The 21,901-nt window shown below is 34.0% G+C and overlaps 1 protein-coding gene across 6 annotated transcripts in view; it reads right to left on the bottom strand.

The window, feature by feature from the left end:
* Atp2b1 (ATPase plasma membrane Ca2+ transporting 1) overlaps positions 1–21,901 on the bottom strand; it is a 109,825-nt gene that overhangs the window by 26,036 nt on the left and 61,888 nt on the right. For all 6 annotated transcript variants that reach the window (XM_048804130.1, XM_048804140.1, XM_015482948.2 and 3 more), the window contains 9 exons: positions 20,321–20,575; positions 20,105–20,230; positions 15,952–16,092; positions 14,148–14,186; positions 13,279–13,440; positions 11,575–11,789; positions 9,279–9,521; positions 7,715–7,956; positions 4,906–5,143 (listed from right to left, as the gene is read on the bottom strand). In XM_048804130.1, the coding sequence (XP_048660087.1) occupies positions 4,906–5,143; positions 7,715–7,956; positions 9,279–9,521; positions 11,575–11,789; positions 13,279–13,440; positions 14,148–14,186; positions 15,952–16,092; positions 20,105–20,230; positions 20,321–20,575 (1,661 nt within the window). The remainder of the gene's footprint in view (positions 1–4,905; positions 5,144–7,714; positions 7,957–9,278; positions 9,522–11,574; positions 11,790–13,278; positions 13,441–14,147; positions 14,187–15,951; positions 16,093–20,104; positions 20,231–20,320; positions 20,576–21,901) is intronic.

Below are 21,901 nucleotides of genomic sequence, written 5' to 3'. Positions count from 1 at the left end.
AAACCCCCCCCCCCCCCAAATCCAACAAACTAAAAACAAACAAACAAACAAACAAACAAACAAAAAACCACATCCTTTCTGGCTCTAATTGGAAAATCCATACTGATCCTACCAGGGCTTGAGATTGCAAAAATTCAAATGGCTACAGGGCCATGCTGGTAACATCAATAAGGAAAACATGTTGAAAATGGCAAACCCAAGAAAAAAGTTAATGAAAGAGCTACTCAATTCTAGTCTATTTTTATCATGGTGAAATGAGAGCTCAACATTAACAGAACTTAAGATTTCAAGAGAAAGGAGACACATTCTAATTTTGTATATAATTTCTCAATACTTAATGATTTTTATACACATACAGATATCCAAAGATAACTTGACAGAATACTAAATTAGGTCTGCAGACTCCCTATTTGTGATTTCTATTCTAAATTCAGTTTAAATGTAACTTCTCTGGGAGCTTCCTTGGTCTACATACCTAGACAAAAGTGTGTCTTCTTATTACAGACTTGTTATAAGTCATTGCATCATATTATAGATACTCATTTGTCGAGTCCTCTGCAAGTCAATGAGCTTCTTGAAGGAGAACCCTTACCACATCTTTGCATCACAATTAATTCATTTATTTAACAAAGAAGTGTCTGGCATATAACCAAAGCTTAGTATTCATGCAGCTACTAAATTACATATTATTGGAGAAACAGTCATCACTGGGGCATTCTTCAAGGTGTGGGTGGAAGGTAAGGGGGCACAATTCTAGACAGGGTTCCACAGGAACAATGTCTTAAAAAACATATGCAATTTAATTACTAGAAACTTAAATATGTATAGGCTTAAAGATTATAATCCTAGCAGTTCCTCAGGCTGACATATTAGGATCACAAGCTCAAAGCCAGCTTCAGCAATGGTAAGGCGCTATGCAACTCAGTGACACCCTGTCTCTAAATAAAATACAAAATAGGGCTGGGGATGTGACTCAATGGTCAAGTGTTCCTGAACTCAATCTCCGGTACCTCTCCCCCTGCCCCCCCCCACCCCCAATTCCTTCCACCCTGTCTCAATTCTCAATCATTCAAATCACTGAAGGGAAATCACATATATTCATACAAACTAATATTTACTGTATGCCAGGCACTGTGCTAGGTCCTAGTGATGGAGTAATGAATTAAAGGAAAGAGGCTGCTCAAATTCTTTTAAAATCAGTATTTGATTTTAAAAACATTAGGTTACCAAGCCAGATGCAATGGTGCAACCTTTAATCCTAGCTATGTGAGAGGCTAAAGAAAGAGTTTGTGGGCAACTTAGCAAGACCCTGTCTCAAAATAAAAACTATAAGGACTGGGACTATGGTTCAGTAGAAGAGCACCTCCAAGTTCAATTCCCAGTACTGTAAAACACAAACCAAAAAACACATTAGCTGTATAAATGCATATAAAAGATCTCCTGACATCTCATTGGAGGTAAGATGTATCTTAAATTTGCATATCTAAGTAGTCACCGATTAGGAAGTATCTAGGGAACAATGATTAAGAGGGACACACTAGTCTTGGGCAAATAGTATTTAAGAAGGGTAGAGAGTACAATAGTGGTTGCCAGGGGCTTGGGAAGTTACGGCAGAGAGGCAAAAGGGAGATCTTGGTTAAAAATATAATTATAGTGAGATAAGATGAACATGTTTGAAGTATCCAGATTGGTAATTACATAGCCAGAAAATACAAAAGTGTTTCCCTGAGGTTGGGGAAAAATGGGGAATGGCTACTGACAATTAGGGAGTGTAATTTTTGGATAATGAAAATGTCTACAACTGATTGTAGTGATGGCTACAGAACTCTGAGCATACTAAGAACCATTAGGCCATACAATTTAAGGGGTAAAGTGTATAATATATGAATTTTATCTCAATAAAGCTGTTTAAAGAAATAAAAGCAAACTAGTATTTACTGACTACTAATCACCAAATACTTCCAATTTAAAAATTCAGACACTACCTCCACTTTTACAGATAAGGAACTGAAGGAAGGCTAAGTATCTTATTCAAGTACCTATGCATATGCAAGAACACTGGATTTGTTCTAGATACCTAATTAAAGATCCTCTACACCAAGAGGATCTTTAATTAGGTATCTCACTCTGCACAGCCTAGAATAACCACTCAAATAAAGCTGTTTCATACTAGTCATATTTTAATATAAAAGTACTCATCTTATTTTGTGATAGTGAAAGAAAAAAAAAGTGTTCCTTACATGTTCAAAAAATAAAACAATAGGGCTGGGGTTGTGGCTCAGCGAGTGCTCGCCTAGCAAGTGTGAGGCCCTGGGTTTGATCTTCAGCACCACATAAAAATAAATAAAATAAAGGTATTGTGCCCAACTACAACTAAAAAAAAAAAAAAATTAAAATAAATAAATAAATAAGTAAATAAATAAATTCTCCATCAATTCAAATGCTAAGAGCATAACAGGTTTTCCCAAAGTTATAGACATCCTGATTTTATATATATATATATTAGGTTAAGATTTAAATACAAGCCCATGTATAAAACTATATATGTTTTTCCTGAGATCAAAAGTTGCCAAACATTACACAGCTGAATGAAACTCTAAAACCTAAAGCTGAATTTATCTTGATCTCTCAAAAGGCTGTGTCTTCTGATTCTCTTATAACACTGGTAACACCCTCTACCACCCACCAAATACTGCAAGAGAGAGCCTATCTCCTCTTCCCTATCAAGACTTCTAGTTGTGTTGATACCTTGGCATTAAGGCCTCTCTTCTGGCTACACATTTTCCCCAGGAGATTCCTTTTAGCTTATAAATAATTATTCCACCCTAGACCTCTTTGTGACTCCGACATCCAAATGCCTGCCTGACACACATTTGGATATTTCATATACTTCAATGATATTGAAAACATCATACACAAATGCAGTATATTCATTCCTACTGGACCACCTCCATTTACTTTGAAATCATCCCTCTATTTTCATCTTTTCTGTCACAACTGTAGTCTAAGTCATGAACATTTATTGTCTGGGATCACTGCAATAATCTTAATGGCTTTCCTCTGCTTCTACTTCTCTTTAATCTCTTTCTTATACAGTATTCAACAATACAATTCAAAGAGGTGCAATAATCTCTTTCTTATACAGTATTTTAACAATATATGTCATGTTACTTCCCAACTTGAACTTGAATTTTAGAATGAAATTCGCAGAACTTACATCCTAGTAATGCTGAAGATATCTCATCTCCCCATTTTTTACTCTGCCAGCCACACTCCTTTCTATTTTTTAAAAATCCCTCAATACTTTTTCTCACCTTCAGGTCCCTGCATTTTCTGCTGCTTGTCTGGAATGTTCCTCTTGTAGTTATTTATTTCCTTGGTTAATTGTGAGCCATCAGATCTCAACTCAAATTCTCAATGCAGTCTCTCTCAGTTACCTTATTTCATCACCCAGTGTGCATCCTTTATAGCCCTTAATACACTTGTGATCATCTTATTTTACATCACATTTCCACCCTTTACCCTCAGCCCTCCCCACCGCTTGGCACCCAGAATGTAAGGCCTACAAAAGCAGGTATTTAGTGGTATTTCTTAGCTTTGTTTTGTCTTTTTTTTTTTTTTATCCTAAATCTCTCCCTTGGCATACAGTCCATATATAATCATTCTACCTATTTGGTTGTCTTCTTTCTCCAGAATATAAATTTCATGACTACTTTGTTCACTGAAGTACTTACAGTACCTAAAACAGTGCCTGCCACTATACATTAAGATTTGAATCAATTAGTTGGCAGTTACTGGACAAAAGCAGTTTTTGCACTAGTGCTTTTACTTGTGTTGCTTATTTATTTGAATGTACTTACTGCTCTCTCTTGGTTTAGCTAATGTCTCCTGATCCTTTAAGACTCAAATCAGGTAATTAATCTCTAGGAAATCTTACCTAACCCCTCCAGTGGGTAACAGAGTTTAGTGTTCTTTTAAGCACATATTTTAGACAAAGTTGGGATTTGAAAATACCATGTCAATGATTTAGAGCTCTATAAATCCCAACTGTTTTATCTGTCAATGAGAGTAATAATACACCACATAGAGGTGAATACTAAATGAAATAATACATGTAAAACACTTGCTATAGTACTAGGCACACAGGGAGACCTCAATAGACTAGGTTGAGAAGTCACATTCTCTGCTCATACAACAGGCTCTGTATGTACCCAGCCATGTACAAACAGCCTCAGTCAGAACATGTCTGTCCACCCTCATTCAAGACAGTGACTTCTTTGAGGCTAGGGATCACATTTCTAAACTTCTGATGTTGCTAATGCCTAGGTTTATAAACCTAGTTTATGTTCTATAAACTTTTAAGTGACTTAAAGGAAAAATGCAAAATCTAGAGATGCATGCCATCTAATACAGAAGCCACTATCCAGATGTTTAAATTTCAATAAAAAATTCAGTTTTTTCAGTTGTGCTAGCCATACTTCAAGAACTCAATCATCACAGGTAGCCAGTAGCTACTACCTTGAGCAACATACAGATAAAATATTTCTATCATCATAGAAAATTCTACTGGACAATGGTGGTCCAGAGATTGTGAAAACAAATCACTTAAGGACATCAATCATTAATTTAAGACAAGTGCCAATTGAAAAACCTACTCAGTTCAAAGCACTGCGCTAGGTTATGGTGCTATAAATACACAGGATCCCAGAAAGAAGCTGTCTAATTATACACCATAAAAGGGATATCATATCATCATAAGCACTATTATTTCACTCATCTTGGGTTCACATAGAAAAAATAAAATCATAAACATCAAATTTTACTAGAAAGCTGGTTACACTTAGTGCCTTGAGTCTCTATAGTTAAAAATATTCTGCACATGCAGAGCACAGAATGTTTCACCACCTCAGGTCTCACAGGATCTTCAATGCCCACAACAGCAATGCATGTAAGGCCGGTGACAATATCATTTTCATTATCCCACTCTGGTTCTGGTTCTCCTGCTGGAAAATCTCTGAATGCAAGACATATGGTTCTCAAGCCTTCTGATGCCATCGGTTCAATCACAGTTTTTACAATATCATCACGATCCCTTGGTCTGAATACTTTTGCCTCACCATTAGCACTCAAGATTTTGAAACACCTAAAAGGAAATGTTGAATCCAAACATCAATAATTAACAAAAATAATGGTTAATGCCATTTAAGTGAACTGGAAGGGCGAGAAATCATGGGATCTGATATCTAGAATTTAGGGAATTACAAATGTTGCATTTTATAGACTCAAGTCATATTTACTTTTCCCTTTTTAAAACAGTTCTAAACCTGCATGGTTCTCTACTTTATCAGTTATTACATTCTTTAAAGCTCTTTTAGAAACTATTCTGGTTAAGTTTTCACAAATTCTGACTTGCAAAATAGAATAAACTATACACTTGGCCATTTTGGTACAAAATTAGACATTACTTTTATTTAACACAAAAATAAAATAATTTCTTCTTTTAAGGTAAAAGGCCAAGTTCATTCAACCCCTTACCTGAGAGGCTGTTTCTTCACCTATATTGTTTTAACCATAAAAGAAAACAAAGTCCTACTGTTAATGGATGTGTAATTGATGTGATTCTGCAATCTGTATATGGGCTAAAAATGGGAGTTCATAACCCACTTGAAGCAAAGTGTGAAAGATGATATATCAAGAACTATGTAATGTTTTGAACAACCAACAATAAAAAAAAAAAGAATAAAAAAAATAAAATAAAATAAGCAAATAAGCATTCCACTGAGAAGGGGGGAGGGGAATAGAAAGAGAGAGACAGAGAGAGCGAGCAAGCGAGAGAGAGAGAAAATGAATGAGAATGCCAAAATAGTTTCATTTTCAGTGAAATTAAGTACAATCTTTTTTTTTTTTTTTCAATTGGATAGTAAGATCAGAACACCTCTTTATACCTGTCTCCCTTAGTGGTGCCACTTCATCCTGCTTCTATGGAGGTGCTTCCCAAATCCATATTTTCTGAAACTTTCTATCACACCCAGATGTTATGTCAATACTTTAAGCTTAATGCACGGAGGGCTGGAAGTCACCACCTCACTGCCCATGTAATAGGATCAACATTACCCAAACTACTCTGAGATAAGTCTAAATTTCACTTACTTCCTCATCCTCTAGGTAATATCAGCTTTTAAGTCCTATATATCTTTCTTCGGAATAGTCTAAATGTCTGCTCCTTTCTATTCCACTTGCTACTATGCTCTTTTGCCTCTTCCAGCTAGAGCTATTACAATACCAATAGCCCTTCACTGGTATCTGTCTCCAGTCCATTCTTTCCCCCCAGCCCACCTTATCCTTTGATGGAAGAATTATTTTCAATCACAGATTTGATGATTCTACTATCTGATGAGAAAAAACTTCAGTTGCACTATCTGGCCTAATTAAGTTTTAACTGCTCAGCCTAACATATAAGTCTCTAATAAAATGTAAACATTGCTGTGGGAACTTTTATAGTGTACACTCACTATACATTATGCTCCCCAACAGACATTTTATTTGTATTATTTTACTTCACTGTCACAGAGTTGGTGGTCATCATTCCCTTTTTCCAATATAGGAAAGTGGAAGGTAAGAGGAAAATCTGACCTAGATTCCAAAGCTAATTAGTTGTGAAGGAAGGATCAAAATCTGGTTAGTTCTGATTTAAAAATCCCTCCTTTACCATTTATCTACTACTAAGCAAGCTAGGAATGAGATTTCTAACCCTTCACACTGAAATCGAATAACCAAGCATACCATGGAGGGAACAAAGCTTCGTGTGGTCAGTGTGCCAAAAGACCATCTCACTCTTCTGCTGAGCTACACGGCTAGGCATTCCCTTAATATCATTGGCATATTCTCATTGTCTTTCCTCTGCTATGGCTTCCTTTACCTAGATGTTGTTACTTCACACCAAAACCTATCTTAAATGCCACATCTCTCATCCTGAAATTTTCATTCATTTATCATATATCGTTCTTTCAGTTATTTATTTATATACTTTTTCCAGACCCTTTAGACTACAATCTGTCAAGTGTTTACTAAGATAACAGTAGATTATAACCCACATACAAGCAAATTAGAAGTAGCAATATTTTAAATGCTGTGAATTCAAATGAATTGCAATTTAAAAAAAAAAAAATTTTTTTAAACAGTCTCTATTGGAATATAAGAAGCCAAAATTAATTTCAACACCTGTAGTAATAGATAAACATTAGGGAAATTGTAAGAAAATATGAAATGTCAAAATGAAAGCTTCTGGTCTGTAAAAGAACAGTAAGAAACAAGATTACTACACAAAATGAATGAGATATTTAAATATGACATTGCAACAATAAAAGATAAAGGTCACTGTGATATAAAAGGGAAATTTTCATGATCTTATAAAACAATAGAATCAACATGCCTAAGACCAAACATTGAAGTTTCCTTCATTAAATTTACCAGACTGAACACAATAGGCTTAATTTCCCTACAGCAAAATAGTAAGAAATAAGAGAAACTAGAGTGTGAAAATGGCAGAACACCATAGTGTAAGTATCTAGATAACATAAAGTACTCTAAAGGGCTCTAAGATTCCATCAAGTGCCTGATACTCACAAAAAGAAAACCATAAGAAAAACAACAGAGAAGGTTTTCTATAAAGCATGGATAGGCAGAAGCTTATTCAGCTAAGCATTTTACTTACTTTTTCAGAATTATCTCAGATGCACCCTTGCTGAATATTCGAAAACTTCCATCTGAATTTTTCAGGACAGTACTCATGGACTTCCTGACAGAATTGAAGGTATAGACTTTGTACAGTGCTTCTTCTGGTATTTCATTTCGAACATCCTGATAATCCCGTTTTAAATCCAAGAGAAGTCCCAACAAGGCACATTCAGTTTTATTACCAACATGACGAGGTAATCCACCCTCTTTCTCTGGTGGCTTTAAGAGAAAAAGGATTAGAAGCTAGTGTCATTGTATTTCCCTATGAAAACTTAAATTTATAGTGTAAAATAGAATGTGACATTCTAAAGCAAAATTATACTGAAATGTCTGTTAATATCAATATTTAAAACAACATAGAATGGCAAGGTAGAAAGGAGCTTGAAGTAAGACAGAATGACATGAGTTCCAATTGCTAGGCACTAGCTAAGTAAACTTCTGGCAAGTTACGCGATTTCTGGTCCTTGGCTTCAGCATCTGTAAAACAGGAGCACTCATGACCCAAGAATTAAACAAAATAAATATGTAAAGTTTATAGTTGTTTCTTGATGCACAATGGGAATTAATTATAACTCCTTTTTCTCTTCCTGTTTTAATTGACTTTTACTTAATAATTCAAAGTAAAATCTACATTACCGATTTTTACATCTTAAAATAAGGTACTATTGCCTTAAGTGCATTAAGAAGTTTATTTTTTCCCCCATAATACCCTCACAAACATTTCCTTATATAATCACCACAACGATATTAAAGGCAGATGTGATTATCTTTTTTTTAAATAATTAAAGCAAAAGCTCAGACTTTCAGCTAGTAAAAGACAAAAAGGGATTCAGAACCAAGATCCCATAACTTTCCAGTCCACTCATCCAATTCAAGTCACTTTTCACAATATAAACCATTTGTAATATTATTTTGTTTACGGTTTATATATACAAATCATTAGTATATATGAAGTTGAACATAAACTTTATGCTTTCTGTAATAAATGTTTGGAATCTGCAAAGTTGAAAATATTTTATTCCAAGGTGGCACAAGCCTATAACTTTATTGGCTGTAAGTCTACAGACAACTTTAAAGATAGGGACTACTAAGAAACAGGGCATATTGCAGGCATTTATAAAAAACATGTCATTTTCAATTGAAATTTGTCTTCAAAATTATCTCTGAAAACTGACAGCTGACTTTCTACAATCTGGTCTTTCCTCAAATGAGCTTAATAAGAATTTAAAATTAGGAACGTGTTCTGGTGTTCTGATTCTAAGACTTGAGATTTCTAAATACTCCCTGGTACCAAGAAAAAAAAGAAAGAATGAAAGAAAAAGAAAAAACACATAAGTAAATAGAACGTGTATGTTGATTAACAAATCTTACTTATATTACAAACTATATCAAAAGAAACATATATTATTATAAGGATGTCTTTTAAAAACCTAACACTATGCAGTTCAAATTATAGATCTGAAAGATTACATGCAGTCTAATCATTACAGATTTAAGAATTAATGTTCATATATATATATTAATTATTAAAGAAACCTTACCAATATTTTTGATGTATAAGCACAATTGACTGAAATTCCTGTTACAAGATAGGACAAAATATTTGGTGGAATAGCTTCTGGTTCAGGAACCTTTTTATAATGTTTTTCATTTATATAAGCTTGAACAACTGTCATTCTGTTCATTGTCAATGTTCCTGTTTTATCTGAACAAATGGCTGTAGCATTTCCCATGGTTTCACACGCATCCAGATGCCTTACTAAGTTATTATCTTTCATCATTTTCTACAGTGACAAAAAAAAAAAAAAAAACAACAACAGTTAAACTACATACAAAACCTATCATATCATTATAGTAAAATGACAAAATCAGCATTAAAACTCTCTGCCTTACATAAACACATTGTAAAGAGTACCAATTTAATACTGGAAGAATATTAGTTCATTTGACCTATTCAAATAAACTACTAGATTCTCATGGTTTCACTTTTCTGTGCATAATATAATCTAATAAATGAATATGGATACCCATACCTATATGCAACTCACAGTGACTATGCACCTCCAACAAGCTCAGGAAAATATCTTCACATTATAAAAGCAATGACAATAATGTACAGGTACAGTGGTTTTCAGAGTACTCTAAGATAATATGGATGAAGTCTCCTTATTTAAAGTTTAAAATAAAAGACTGCTGTATCAATCAATCACCAAGGAAAAAGTTAATTCTTTAAGATAAACAAAGAGCTTATGAGTATGCAGTTGCTTCTTTCTTTCTTTTTTTCTCAAACTTGATAGACTAAGTTAATATATCAAAACCACAACTGGATCATTTTTATCTATTCCATATGCTGGAAGACTTGATATTTTTATACTAAGGATCAAAATATGTCTCATCACTTTCTCTCATTTACAACTAGAAAAGAAACCAAGAAGCCAAAAGTTTTCATGACTGTTTCAAAGAGCATTTAAATATACTTTATGATTAGCTTTCAACACATGTAGAATGGGTTAAAAACTAAACAGAGTTCTTTTACAAAGTTGTTTTTCCCCCCCTTGTGACTATCAACATGCAAGATGCTACAGAAAATCAGTTTGGTGAAGAAATAAATATGGGGAAGAGAAATGTGTTCTTTCCAATTAGTGTTTAATTTTGCAAAACACTAAAAGAAGATCCATGAAGATTATAATGTAAAAAGAACAGTAATTGGTAACATCAGGGCTAAACATTTAACAAAGGCTTAAAAACATCACTTAAAATGTTTAAAATGCTCTCATTCATTTTCTATTCAACGATACAAATCAATCTACTTATATCTTTCTCATCAATTGAAAAATTAATATCATTAATGACTACTCAAAATGAACTAATTATAGTATTGACAGTGACTAATCAATGTGCCTAAAACTTGTATTTACTTCAATTATTTCTAATTATTTAAAAATATTTTTAAAAGGACAAATAAATGATTATGTTGTACTTTACCATCACTTTGAAAATAAACTCAAAACAATAAGCAAAAAACATTCTTATCTTGTCCGGCCTATCTACTGTAAAACCCTTTGGAATAGTTGAAGACAAGAGTGCTAGAGCAGAAACTATGACTAATTACTTTATATTTCTCACTGTTAACAATGTTATTTAAGGAGAACTGCTAATTAACATTTCAAAATTTATGAGAGCAGCATTCTTTTTTCTTTTTTTTTTAAACCTGTAAAACCAGATCACAGTTGGACTGTTTGAAAGCCAGCAGAAAGGCTGGGCCGGAGGGAGAGCTGAACATATGAGCACTAAGTCAGCAAGGGCCATATTGACCACAGTAAAGAGTCCTATGGTTTTACATAAGGAAATGATAAAATCTGAATTATTTTTTGGAAACATCAATCTGCCTACAAATATGAAGACCAGATTGTGGGGCAATTATGGGAATGGATGAGTGAAAGAAAGAAGGCCTCAAAAAGTTGAACCTTACTGAACCCTCTTTGCTTTTGTGCCACAGGAGAACAACAAACATCCTTACCTTAATTTTACAGATAGGAAAGAGGAGGTGATGTGACATGACCATAAACTATAACATAATGAAATTTAGGTTAGAACTTGGCCTAGCAGAGTTGTGCTTAATACTGTATCAAGGATGCCTTCCACATGTATAAGGTCTCTATGAAAAGAGATATTCAGCTAAGGGCAGGTACAATCAGTGACTGCATTTCTAAAGAAAACAATGTACACTTACAGAGATCCTCCATTTTCAGAACCAGAAAAGAGAAACTGGATGTGCATTTTCCAAACCAGCTGAAGTTTTAAACATAATACATCAACTAACTATTTTGTACTAACCTTGACTGAATAAGCCAGTGAGATAGTGACTGCAAGTGGAAGACCTTCTGGCACTGCAACCACTAAAACTGTAACCCCAATAATGAAGAACTTCACAAAATATTGTATGTAAATCGGTGTGCATTCAGCAAGCCAAGGTTTCTTCTGAACCCAGAAGGTATCAATTACAAAATATAATACCAGAATGATAACTGTGATGGCAGACATCAACAAACCTTTCAGGATACAAAAAAAGAGAGAAATATGCAATTATTTAAATATTCCAGACCCTACCACTGCCAGTTATATATTAGCTACTGTAAAGAAATAACTGACTCAATAATATTTATTTTCATTTCTGAAAAACTGTTACCTCCTTTTTGCACCTAACTCATCACTTAACATTGTCAGATTAATTTCTGCTTCCAGTATAGCCCTGACTCTAGGAGGACTGGGAAAAATGTATTTACAATTCTTAGATTTAACTGTATACTTTGCCTTCTACTAAGGCTGAGACAAAATAATAGTTAATGAAAAGAAAATACTAGATGCTTAGCATAAGCTGGAGCTTTACAAATTCAAGAGGCAATTTGTCTAACACTGAAACAGAAGCCAGTAAGAATCTGATCAACTGGGAAACTTGGAAATAAACATGCAACACTATGGTTGAAACAAACATGCATGTATATGTGTATACACACATACACACACACAATCTGAATTATTATTTCTCAAATTATTTTTTGTTATTCTTGCTGCTTCACTGACTTGGAAAAACACTAAAGGAGTCAGTATTATGATTTAGCTACATATTATAAAAACAAATATTTTTTACTAGATAATAAGCTTATTGAGGATAGAAGAAAAAACTTGGGCTGGGATTGTGGCTCAGCAGTAGAGTGCTCGCCTAGCACGGGTGGGATCCGGGTTCGATCCTCAGCACCACATAAAAAAAAATAAAGGCATTGTGTTGTGTCCATCTACACCTAAAAAATAAATTAAAAAAAAAAAAAGAAAAACTTTACCCAACATTCTCCTGGAAGCAATAGAGTGATGCAATTTAAGTGATTTTAATAATGAGTATGAGGATTTATCCATATAGTATTCTTTAAAAAGGTGATAATGCTGGGGCATGCTCTATCTTTTAAAAGCTCTGCTTTTTTTCTTAAAGAGGGGTTCTATTAATGATGTTCTCTAGTGAAGAAACTCAGTATCTTCTGCCTCACTACAAAAATTCCATTGGGCTTGGCTAAATTATAATGTTTAAAGAAACACAAATTTTTCATAGGTAGCCCATAAAAGTATAAACAAAGTGTGTGATAAAATTTCTTTTTATAGTTAGATAATCTGTTGAACAACTTCATAGCAAGCTCTCTCTCTACTACCATACTACCCCCCAAAATTTGGAGAAATTTAGAGATGAGTGTATGGCTTATAAACTGGGCAAATTTAGACATAGATTCTAACCTGATCACTTACTAGCTAAATGATGAAGGACAATTCCCTTTATGTAAAACAACGATAACAGCCTAAGCTGCAATGCTATTCTGAGTATCTATAGTAACTCAAAGGGCCTGGTACATTGTGGCTAAAAATAAAAAACTATTTTTAATTTCCCTTACACTCACAAAGCAACAATTTTCAGCCTTATCTGCATCAACCGATACTTTCTGAGCAGAAAGTGCGCATTTTAAAACAAACACCATTTTCTTCTATATATCTTACCTGCTTTCCCAATCTGGACAGCCAGTTTTGTAAGTTTCCCTTGTAAAACAGATTTTTCCTTTTTTGGCAAATTTGCTTTCTTTTTGTCTTTTTCATCACCATCTCCACCTTCTTCACTTTTTAAAGGCTGCATTTCCATGGCTGCACCATCCTGGGCTTTAGCTACATTTGCAAGCAACATAATTTCACTGCATCTTAAAGGCACCTATTACTATTAATACTTTGAAGCAATTTATTTAAAAAAATCAGATTCTTAGAAAACAGAAGAGGTAAAAACATTCAGTTATGTCTGTGTTTATGTGCTCACATACAAAGAATAACACAACAGTGACATCAGGGTATGAAACTATATCAGATTTGAGAATGTCATACTATGAGATGGGGATGAAAATGATCACAGGGTCCTTAGGCTAAGAACTAAAGGAATACTAAATAATTTATTTTCCTGTATTAATGTTTTTAGGTAACATCCAAATTCTATAAATGCCTCTCAGATTACCAGAACATTATGACCACACATATGGAGAAATATGCATATATTAATATTCACATTATACATTGTTTCTTATGCACATATGCCACCAGCTATAAAAGAAAGAAGATTTCAGGTACGTTAAAATATTTGAAATGCTTATGTAGAAAGTTACCTACATAAGCTTACTACCACAAATCATAATTAAAATCTTCTTAGCATAATAAAGACAACATGACTAAGGCACTAGCAGGAAGAGAGGTTAATCCAAGTTAATAAACATTGTTGATGTTCCCTGCCACATGTATCCTAATTTTGGATGGATATAGTACACAGTAGAGCTATTTCTGGATATAATGAAAACAAGCTAACTGTACTTTTATCTTCTCGAATTTACCTTTGTTGCGATTTTCAATAGCTCCATCTTGTTTCTTATCTGTAGGAACAAAATGGGAATTAAAGCTTTCCAAAAGAAATGAATACAGCCCTGCTAAATTATGCAAAGGTAGTTCACATTTCTATAACAGACCTGTTACACAATGGGGTATGTGTGTGTGTCACAGATTAGAAAACATTTAGTTTGCAATGACCTGCTGTATCAATCACTCCCTAGGTTTTACCATAGGGGAATAGTCCAAAATAATTCAGGGCATCTATAATTGTTTGATTTTTTTCATAAGGCTTCAATCTTTTATCAGCTGTAATAAACCCAAATATGGTACAAGAGATTTTCAAACTAAATACAGGAATAACCTTAAGAAAGCAGAAAAAGGCTGGGATAAAGAGGGAGGGAGGAATGTTACAAAAAGACAACAGGCACATAGGAGAGCTTTGGTAGGAATGAAAACAAAAAAGGCATGGATACAAGACAGGAGAGGAAATATAGCAAAACCAGAATATAAATGTACAGAATAAGTCAGACTTACAGTGAAGGTGATTCCCCAAACTACCTTGGATTTAGGAAACACAGAAAAATGAGCTATCTGAAGTAAAAGTAATCACGAAGGGGATGAGTTTTTTGTTTGAAGCAGGCAATATCTTAAAATGATAAGGGAGAAGCATTCAACCTATTTTCTTCCACCTTCTCTATCAAACAGAACTATCTTCAAACTGGAAAACATGGAACAAATATGGTCAGGAAGGAACAGAAGCTCAGGACAGATGAGGAGATAGTAAGAGAATACCTAGCTACTTTCAAAGAGTTTAAGTCTGGAGAGACCAGCCAGCCACATCCTGGCTGCTGAGAAAACTGAGACAGTTCACACTGGACTGCTTTTGAGTTAGTCGCCAAAGTAGTCAAGAGAATGGGAGAAGAGTTATAAGTCCACAGAAGGAAAAATGTCCTGTTTTATGAAGGGGGAAAGAAAAAAACCAAAGAGACAGACAGTAATTCCTAGGAATCTTAGGGAAAAAAGGGTACTCATTAGAAAAGATACTGTGGAATCAATAAGAATAAAGTAATGATGTAAACATTTTTTTTTTAAAATAGGATCTAGTGACTTTTAACTCTTGTACATTAATATGGAGCAGAATGGAGAAGGTTGGATCTGTCTCTTACTAATGCTCTGACCTGGAACAAGTTTACACAATCTCTATAAGTCTCATTAGTAAAAATAACAACCGTCTTTACCTCACATAGCTGTGAGAATCTAAGAGAGGGAGCATGCAAAGCACTTAATCACCATCACCACTGATTTTCAAACTACACTACACTCAGTCTTCAGAAACCTATGGAGGTTCACTGAGGGCTTGAGGAACAGAGTAAGAGAAATCTAGAGGCTTGCCTCCCTCACTTGCAAAACTTTCCAAAAACATTTTTGTTTGAAATAAGGATTTCATGGCTAAAGATAAAACTCAAAGGAAAAAAAATCCACCCAGATATTCAACACTGCTGCAAGGAGCTGGAGGCATAGCTCAGTAGAAGACTGCCTGCCTAGCAGGCAATGCTTAATATTTGGATGGATTATTTTTGCCTTTGAGTTTTATCTTTAGCCATGAAAGGTCTCTGAATGGACTATTAAGTTTAAAAGAAAAATTCTCTCCTTTAATACTAGTACTTGGAAGTATAGTATTAGGTAATTAAATTTCTGTAGAATTTTCCATATCAGAATCTCACGAAAGAAGTCTATTTCTATAGAAGTTCTTATGATCCTGCTGCTGTATTTCTAAATAGTAATTTAAGAACAAATTGCTATTCTTACTTTTCTTTTCCTTTTTCTTCTCATCTTTCTTCTCTTCCTCTTCACTTCCAGCTCCAAGTAAGGTAAAGATAATTCCAGTTTGAGAATTGACACCTACAGCAGTAACTACCATTCTTCCAGAGCCTTCCATCACATGAGTACCTATAACAACAAAAAACTTTGTAAAAATTATAATACATTTCTCTCCCACCATCAAATTGAAGCTTTAGTAATACTTATCCTTAATATCAATATTAATAAAACAAACCGATTAAGACATTAAATAAATCTAAATTCTTGTGCATAAGATTTTAACCTAAAGAATCATTTGTGTTCAAAGCTCACTCTATCAACACGTGATACAGGGCAAATTACAATATCTCAATTCCTCATCCATAAAATGCAAATAAAAATACTTAACACTTCACAGACATATAATAAGATCTATATTTCTCAAACAAGCCTATATATGTCAAGGGTTCAATGAATGCTTATTATTATTAATAATAACATAAAGTGTGAGGAATACTTTGAGAAATACATTGTTTATAAAGAAATGTGCTTATATCCAAAAATAATTCCACTGCAATGAATGTCGAATTTCTCACACCCAACCCTATAACCTTTATCTACCCCTAGAGTCTCAGTTCAGACTGCCTAGATTGCAAAAATAGCCCCCTAGCTAATCTCTCTTTCCAGCTTATCCTGAAGTGTGTTTTTATATTCTTATAATCTGATTTCATCATATGCTCATGCCTCAAAACTTTATGACACTACATTTCTTACTGAATTAAGTTCAATAACTTGAGAATATCCAACCTTCAAACTTTCTCACCCACCATTCTAACATAAAATTCCATTACAGAAAGCAAGGGAGCAGAGATAGGAAAACTGAATTCAGATTATGCCTCTCACACCACTCTTATAGTCAGAAAAGCATTATTATTCTTATTTTCTAGAAACACCTATATAATTATCAGGTGGTAAGGCAAAGATCCAATCCAGCTCTGTCAAAGGACAAAGGTTATCTTCCTTTTATAACAATGATGCATATTTATAGTTTTCCAACTTGTACATGCCTATTTCTGCATCGTTCTTTACTCATTAAAAGACTTCCCATTTTACTATTCCAATCCTTTTTTTTTTTTGATCTGTACTAGGGATTGAACCCAGAGGCCCTCTGCCACTGATCCACAACCCCAGTCCTTTTAATTTGATTTTGAGACAGTCTCTTTAAGTTGTTGAGATTGGCCTTGAATTTGTGATCTTCCTGACTCAGGCTCACGAGTCACTGGGATTATAGGTATATGCCACATGCCTGGCTATTTTAATCTTTTTACCAATTTTAAACAGGCTTTAAAAATTCACTTTCTCTCTGTTTACATTCAATAAATCTTATTTACACTTATTGCTTATTTGCATTTTATCAGTTCAAATCCTTCTGGAGGTCAGGGTCTGCAGCATCTACCATCATCTTATATACCAAACCAGTGTTCACAGGGTATTTACTCATAAAGCTTATGTATTTAATTCTAGCACATAAAGATGTATATTTAGCTATTAATTACTGAGTAACTTGTCTAATATGAATGTTGAGAATATAAAAACTAAAGTTTTCTTGCTTTCAAAAATCTACATTCTACTAAAAATCTATATTTTACTTTGCCAGTGAAAATGCAAAAGAATAAGAAATGAAATTCAAGATAATAATGTCATGTATAAAGGACAATTGGTTTCTTTTAACAATTCTGGCTTTGAAGATTTCAGTTTTTATGCTCTGTTCCTCCTTACAGTCTGATTAGATGTTGGCAGTTAATGTGCTCAGACAAAGTAAACAATTTTTGTTCAGGTCATATCCCACCACTGACTGAATACTGCTTTTAAAAATCTAAATTTAAGAAGCCAAGAACAGCAATGAGAGATGGCATCATGAGAGTAAATTTAAAAATAAATGCATGTCATGTTTTTTAGTACATTTTTAGAATAGGGAAATAAATGCAGAAAAACTTTCCCACCCATACTGTGATAAAGGACTCTAAAGTTATTTCAGTCTTTTCTTAAACATGGAAAATTTATAGTTTTTCTGATATACTTGTGTTAGGAACCTGAGTCTACATTAAGCTCACCAGTCATCTCTTGTTAAAATAGAAAAAGACCAAAGTTCAGTTAAAGGAAATCAACCTGAACAGCTAAGCACTATGTAAATAAGCTAGATGTACATAAAAGTCCATGAAGTATATATAGCACAAGGCAACAGGAGACTATCTCAGTTTGCCAAATAACATGGCCCAGTTAGCCTGTGGTGGTAAGGTATGATTAGACACCTTCCTTTCCCTTTGGCAAGGTTATAGATTTTATGTGATTAATATTAACTATAGTTTTTCAGAAGTATGCAAAGAATCAGTAAAATGAATATGTATTACTTAAATATATTACATATTAAAATTTTTCTATTTGGTATGAATTACAAGTACACTACTACAAATAAAAAAATCAAACAGGATGAGTATCCTAAGTGGCATAGAATGCTAAAGGTATATAGGTCTCAGGTTTTTTTTTTTTTGTTTTTTTTTTTGTAAATGGTGTATATTTATGCAATTACTCTGATTTTTTTATAGCAAGGTTCTTCAGCATATATACATGTAATTACCATAATTCTTTTTATAAGTGTTTAAAAATTTTCTTTTGTAGTTGTGGATGGACAGCATGCCTTTATTTTATTTGTTTATTTTTATGTGGTGCTAAGGATCGAACCCAGTGCCTCACACATGCTAGGCAAGCACTCCGCCACTGAGCTACAGCCCAGCGCCTTATAATAAGTTTTTTTTCATCACACATTCACAAATCTTAAAAAGGCAATAGTTAAACTTAGGTTCTGCTCTGAAGTTCTGGTTCTAACTTAACTTACCCTTGCAGATATCATAGGTTTGACTTCAGTTTTAGTGAAATCATGTTCAACTAATTAAAATATAAAACTCACAGAAAAGGATTAAAATTTACAGTTCCCAAGTTATTAGTTAAATCAGCAGAAATCTTCTGACAATGCATAAAATGTTAGCATTCCACTAACATTTGATAGTAACAGTAGAAGACAAACAGGCAACAATTGGCTTCTCCCAAACTCTATACAAATTCAACCTAATAAATATATTTGTGACAGTTTCTTAAATTCTTTAGAGAATACTGGACAATTAAGAATAAGTATCTTAGCAATCCAACTTAACAAATTAGCATCCATTTCTGATACTTCAGCTTCTCATTCTGCATGTCAGAAGGCAGCTTGTGATTTTTTTTTTTTTTTTTTTTTTTGAGAGAGAGAGAGAGAGAGAGAGAGAGAGAGAGAGGATTTTTTAATATTTATTTTAGTTTTCGGGGGACACAACATCCTTGTTTGTATGTGGTGCTGAGGATTGAACCCGGCCGCACGCATGTCAGGTGAGCGCGCTACCGCTTGAGCCACATCCCCAGCCCCAGCTTGTGATATTTTTTTTTTTTTTTGCATCATCCTTGCCATTTCATTTCCAACTAACCTCAGTTCAAGTTATCACACTTAGGCTACGGCCTCCACCTCTCCCTCTCAAATGGTACCCTTACCTATACAAATCCTTCTTTTCTCCAAGTCTTAAACATGTACAAATTACTGACTGGAATATATGAATGCTACTCCTGTATTTACTGTTAGCTAGTCATACAAATCTTGGATAAATGGTTTACATTTCAGACTCATTCTTCACCAGTTAAAGGAACGAGTTAGATTAGGTAAACAAAACACCTGTCCTTAGTACACCATCACAGAGTTTTCATTAATTTGCTTTAAACCTTCTTTAATTTTATACTTCAAAAAGCCTTAAGAATAAAGGTGATAACAGAACAAAACCAATTCAATAAATATCATTATATTTTAGTTTTATCATTAGACATTAACTAGCTTTCAAATCTCTTGTTTTTATGGACTCAGATACCTCATTTGTAAAATATAGCTCTGGATACAGACCTGTAATGTCTCTGTCATTTTACGAAAAAAAAAAAAAAGTCTCTAAGAATTTTAAGGGTAAGCTAGTATAAAATACTGATTCCTCTTCACATCATGGACTCTTAAGTGAAAGAAACTGCTAACAATGGTACATAACTGTGGGGGAGGGAAAAGATCAAAATTTATTAAAAAATTTCATACCTGATAGAAGTAAGGGATCCTTATCTAAAGACTTCTTAACATGATCAGATTCACCAGTCAAGGAGCTTTCATCAATTTTAAGATCATTGCCTTGAATAAGTATGCCATCAGCTGGAAGAAGATCGCCTAAAACAAAAAGTAGTGACATGTTGAACCAGAAACAAGATTATAATAAATTTTACATTTAGATCATATGTGTTACTCCTTCATACTTACCATATTTCACCTGAGCAATATCTCCAACAGTAATGTCAGCCACAGGTATCTGAATGACCTGCCCACCCCTGATGACGGTGAACTTCTGTTCTTGTTCAATTCGACTCTGCAAACCTCTGAACTGTTTCTCCTTACTCCAGTCATTGAAAGCTGTAACTAATACCACACACACCACTGACAAGAGGATTGCAGCTCCTTCAATCCAACCAGTTTCACCTTCACCTTCTTCCTCCCCAACAGAAACTTCTCCACAAACTAATGGGAAGAAAGAAAATGCTTATCAAAAAAAAAAAAAAAAGATTTTGAATGGATGACTATATATATATGTCTAAACAATGTTTTCATGTATTAATTTTTTATTTCATCAATTCTACTTATAGTTTTAGACACCCTGTGAACTCCAAGTATCTACAAATTCAAGAATGTTTACTGTGTCAATTTCAAGTTCCCTGTCCCTGAGAATTTCAACAGTAGGATGGGGAGATGGTCCAGGGTACTAGAAGAAAACACGCTGAAGATCAAATCACAGGTGTCACAGTTTCAATTCTAGACCACTGCAATAAAATGAACATTGCAAAAATGTGAGTCACACAATTTTTTTTTGGTTTCCCAGTGCATGTGTCTATACTGAACTGAAGACTATTAAGTATACAATAGTAGTGTGTCTAAAAAACGAATACTTAATTAAAAATACTGTCAAAAAATGCTAACAATCATCTGAGCCCTCAGCAAGTCATAACGTTGTGTTGGTAGAGGGTCTTGCCTTGATGTTTATGGTTACTGAATGATCAGGTGGTGGTTGATGGAGGATGAAGCGGTAGTTGAGCTTTCTTAAAAATAAGGCAATGATGAGATTTGCCACATCAATTCATGAAAGACTTCTCTTCAGCACTTGATGATGTTAAAGTGTATCTTGCCTACAGATCTTTCAAAATTGGAGTCAATCCTTTCAAATCCTACTCCTGCTTTATCAATTAAGTCTACATAATATCCTAAATTCCTTATCATTTCAACAGTGTTTACAGCATCTTCATCAGAAGTATATTCCATCTCAAGAAATCACTTTCTTTGCTCATCTACAAGAAACTCTTGGTCCATTCAAGTTTTGTCACAAAAGTGCAACAATTCAGTCACATCTTCAGGGCCCATATCAAATTCTAGGTCTCCTTCTGTTTCCACCACATCTGCAGTTATTTTCTCCACTGAAGCTGTGAACCCCTCAACATCATTCATGATAGAATCCACTTCCAACCTATTATTAATTCTGATATTTTGAGTTCTTCCAATGAATCATCAATGTCTTCAATGGTTTCTACATAAACTGAAAATCTTCAGGAAATAAGTCACCTATTTACTCGATCCAGTTCCAAAGGGATCATTATCTATCTAACGGCTTTTGTAAATGAGATTCAAAGGTAAAAATTATTCATTGATCATGGGTTGTAGAATAATCAACAGTTACATCTGTTATGTTAGCAGATGTTAAAACAACATTAATTTTGTTGTACATCTTGATCAGAGCTCTTGGGTGCCCAGATTCACGGTTAGTTAGTAATGATATTTTGAAGAATCCCCGCCCCC

The sequence above is a fragment of the Marmota marmota genome, unplaced genomic scaffold (assembly GCF_001458135.2).
Source record: "Marmota marmota marmota unplaced genomic scaffold, marMar, whole genome shotgun sequence".
In the NCBI taxonomy this organism is placed as follows: Eukaryota; Metazoa; Chordata; class Mammalia; order Rodentia; family Sciuridae; genus Marmota; species Marmota marmota.
Note: the sequence above shows the minus strand (reverse complement) of the source record. Positions and strands in the feature narration are given on the sequence as shown.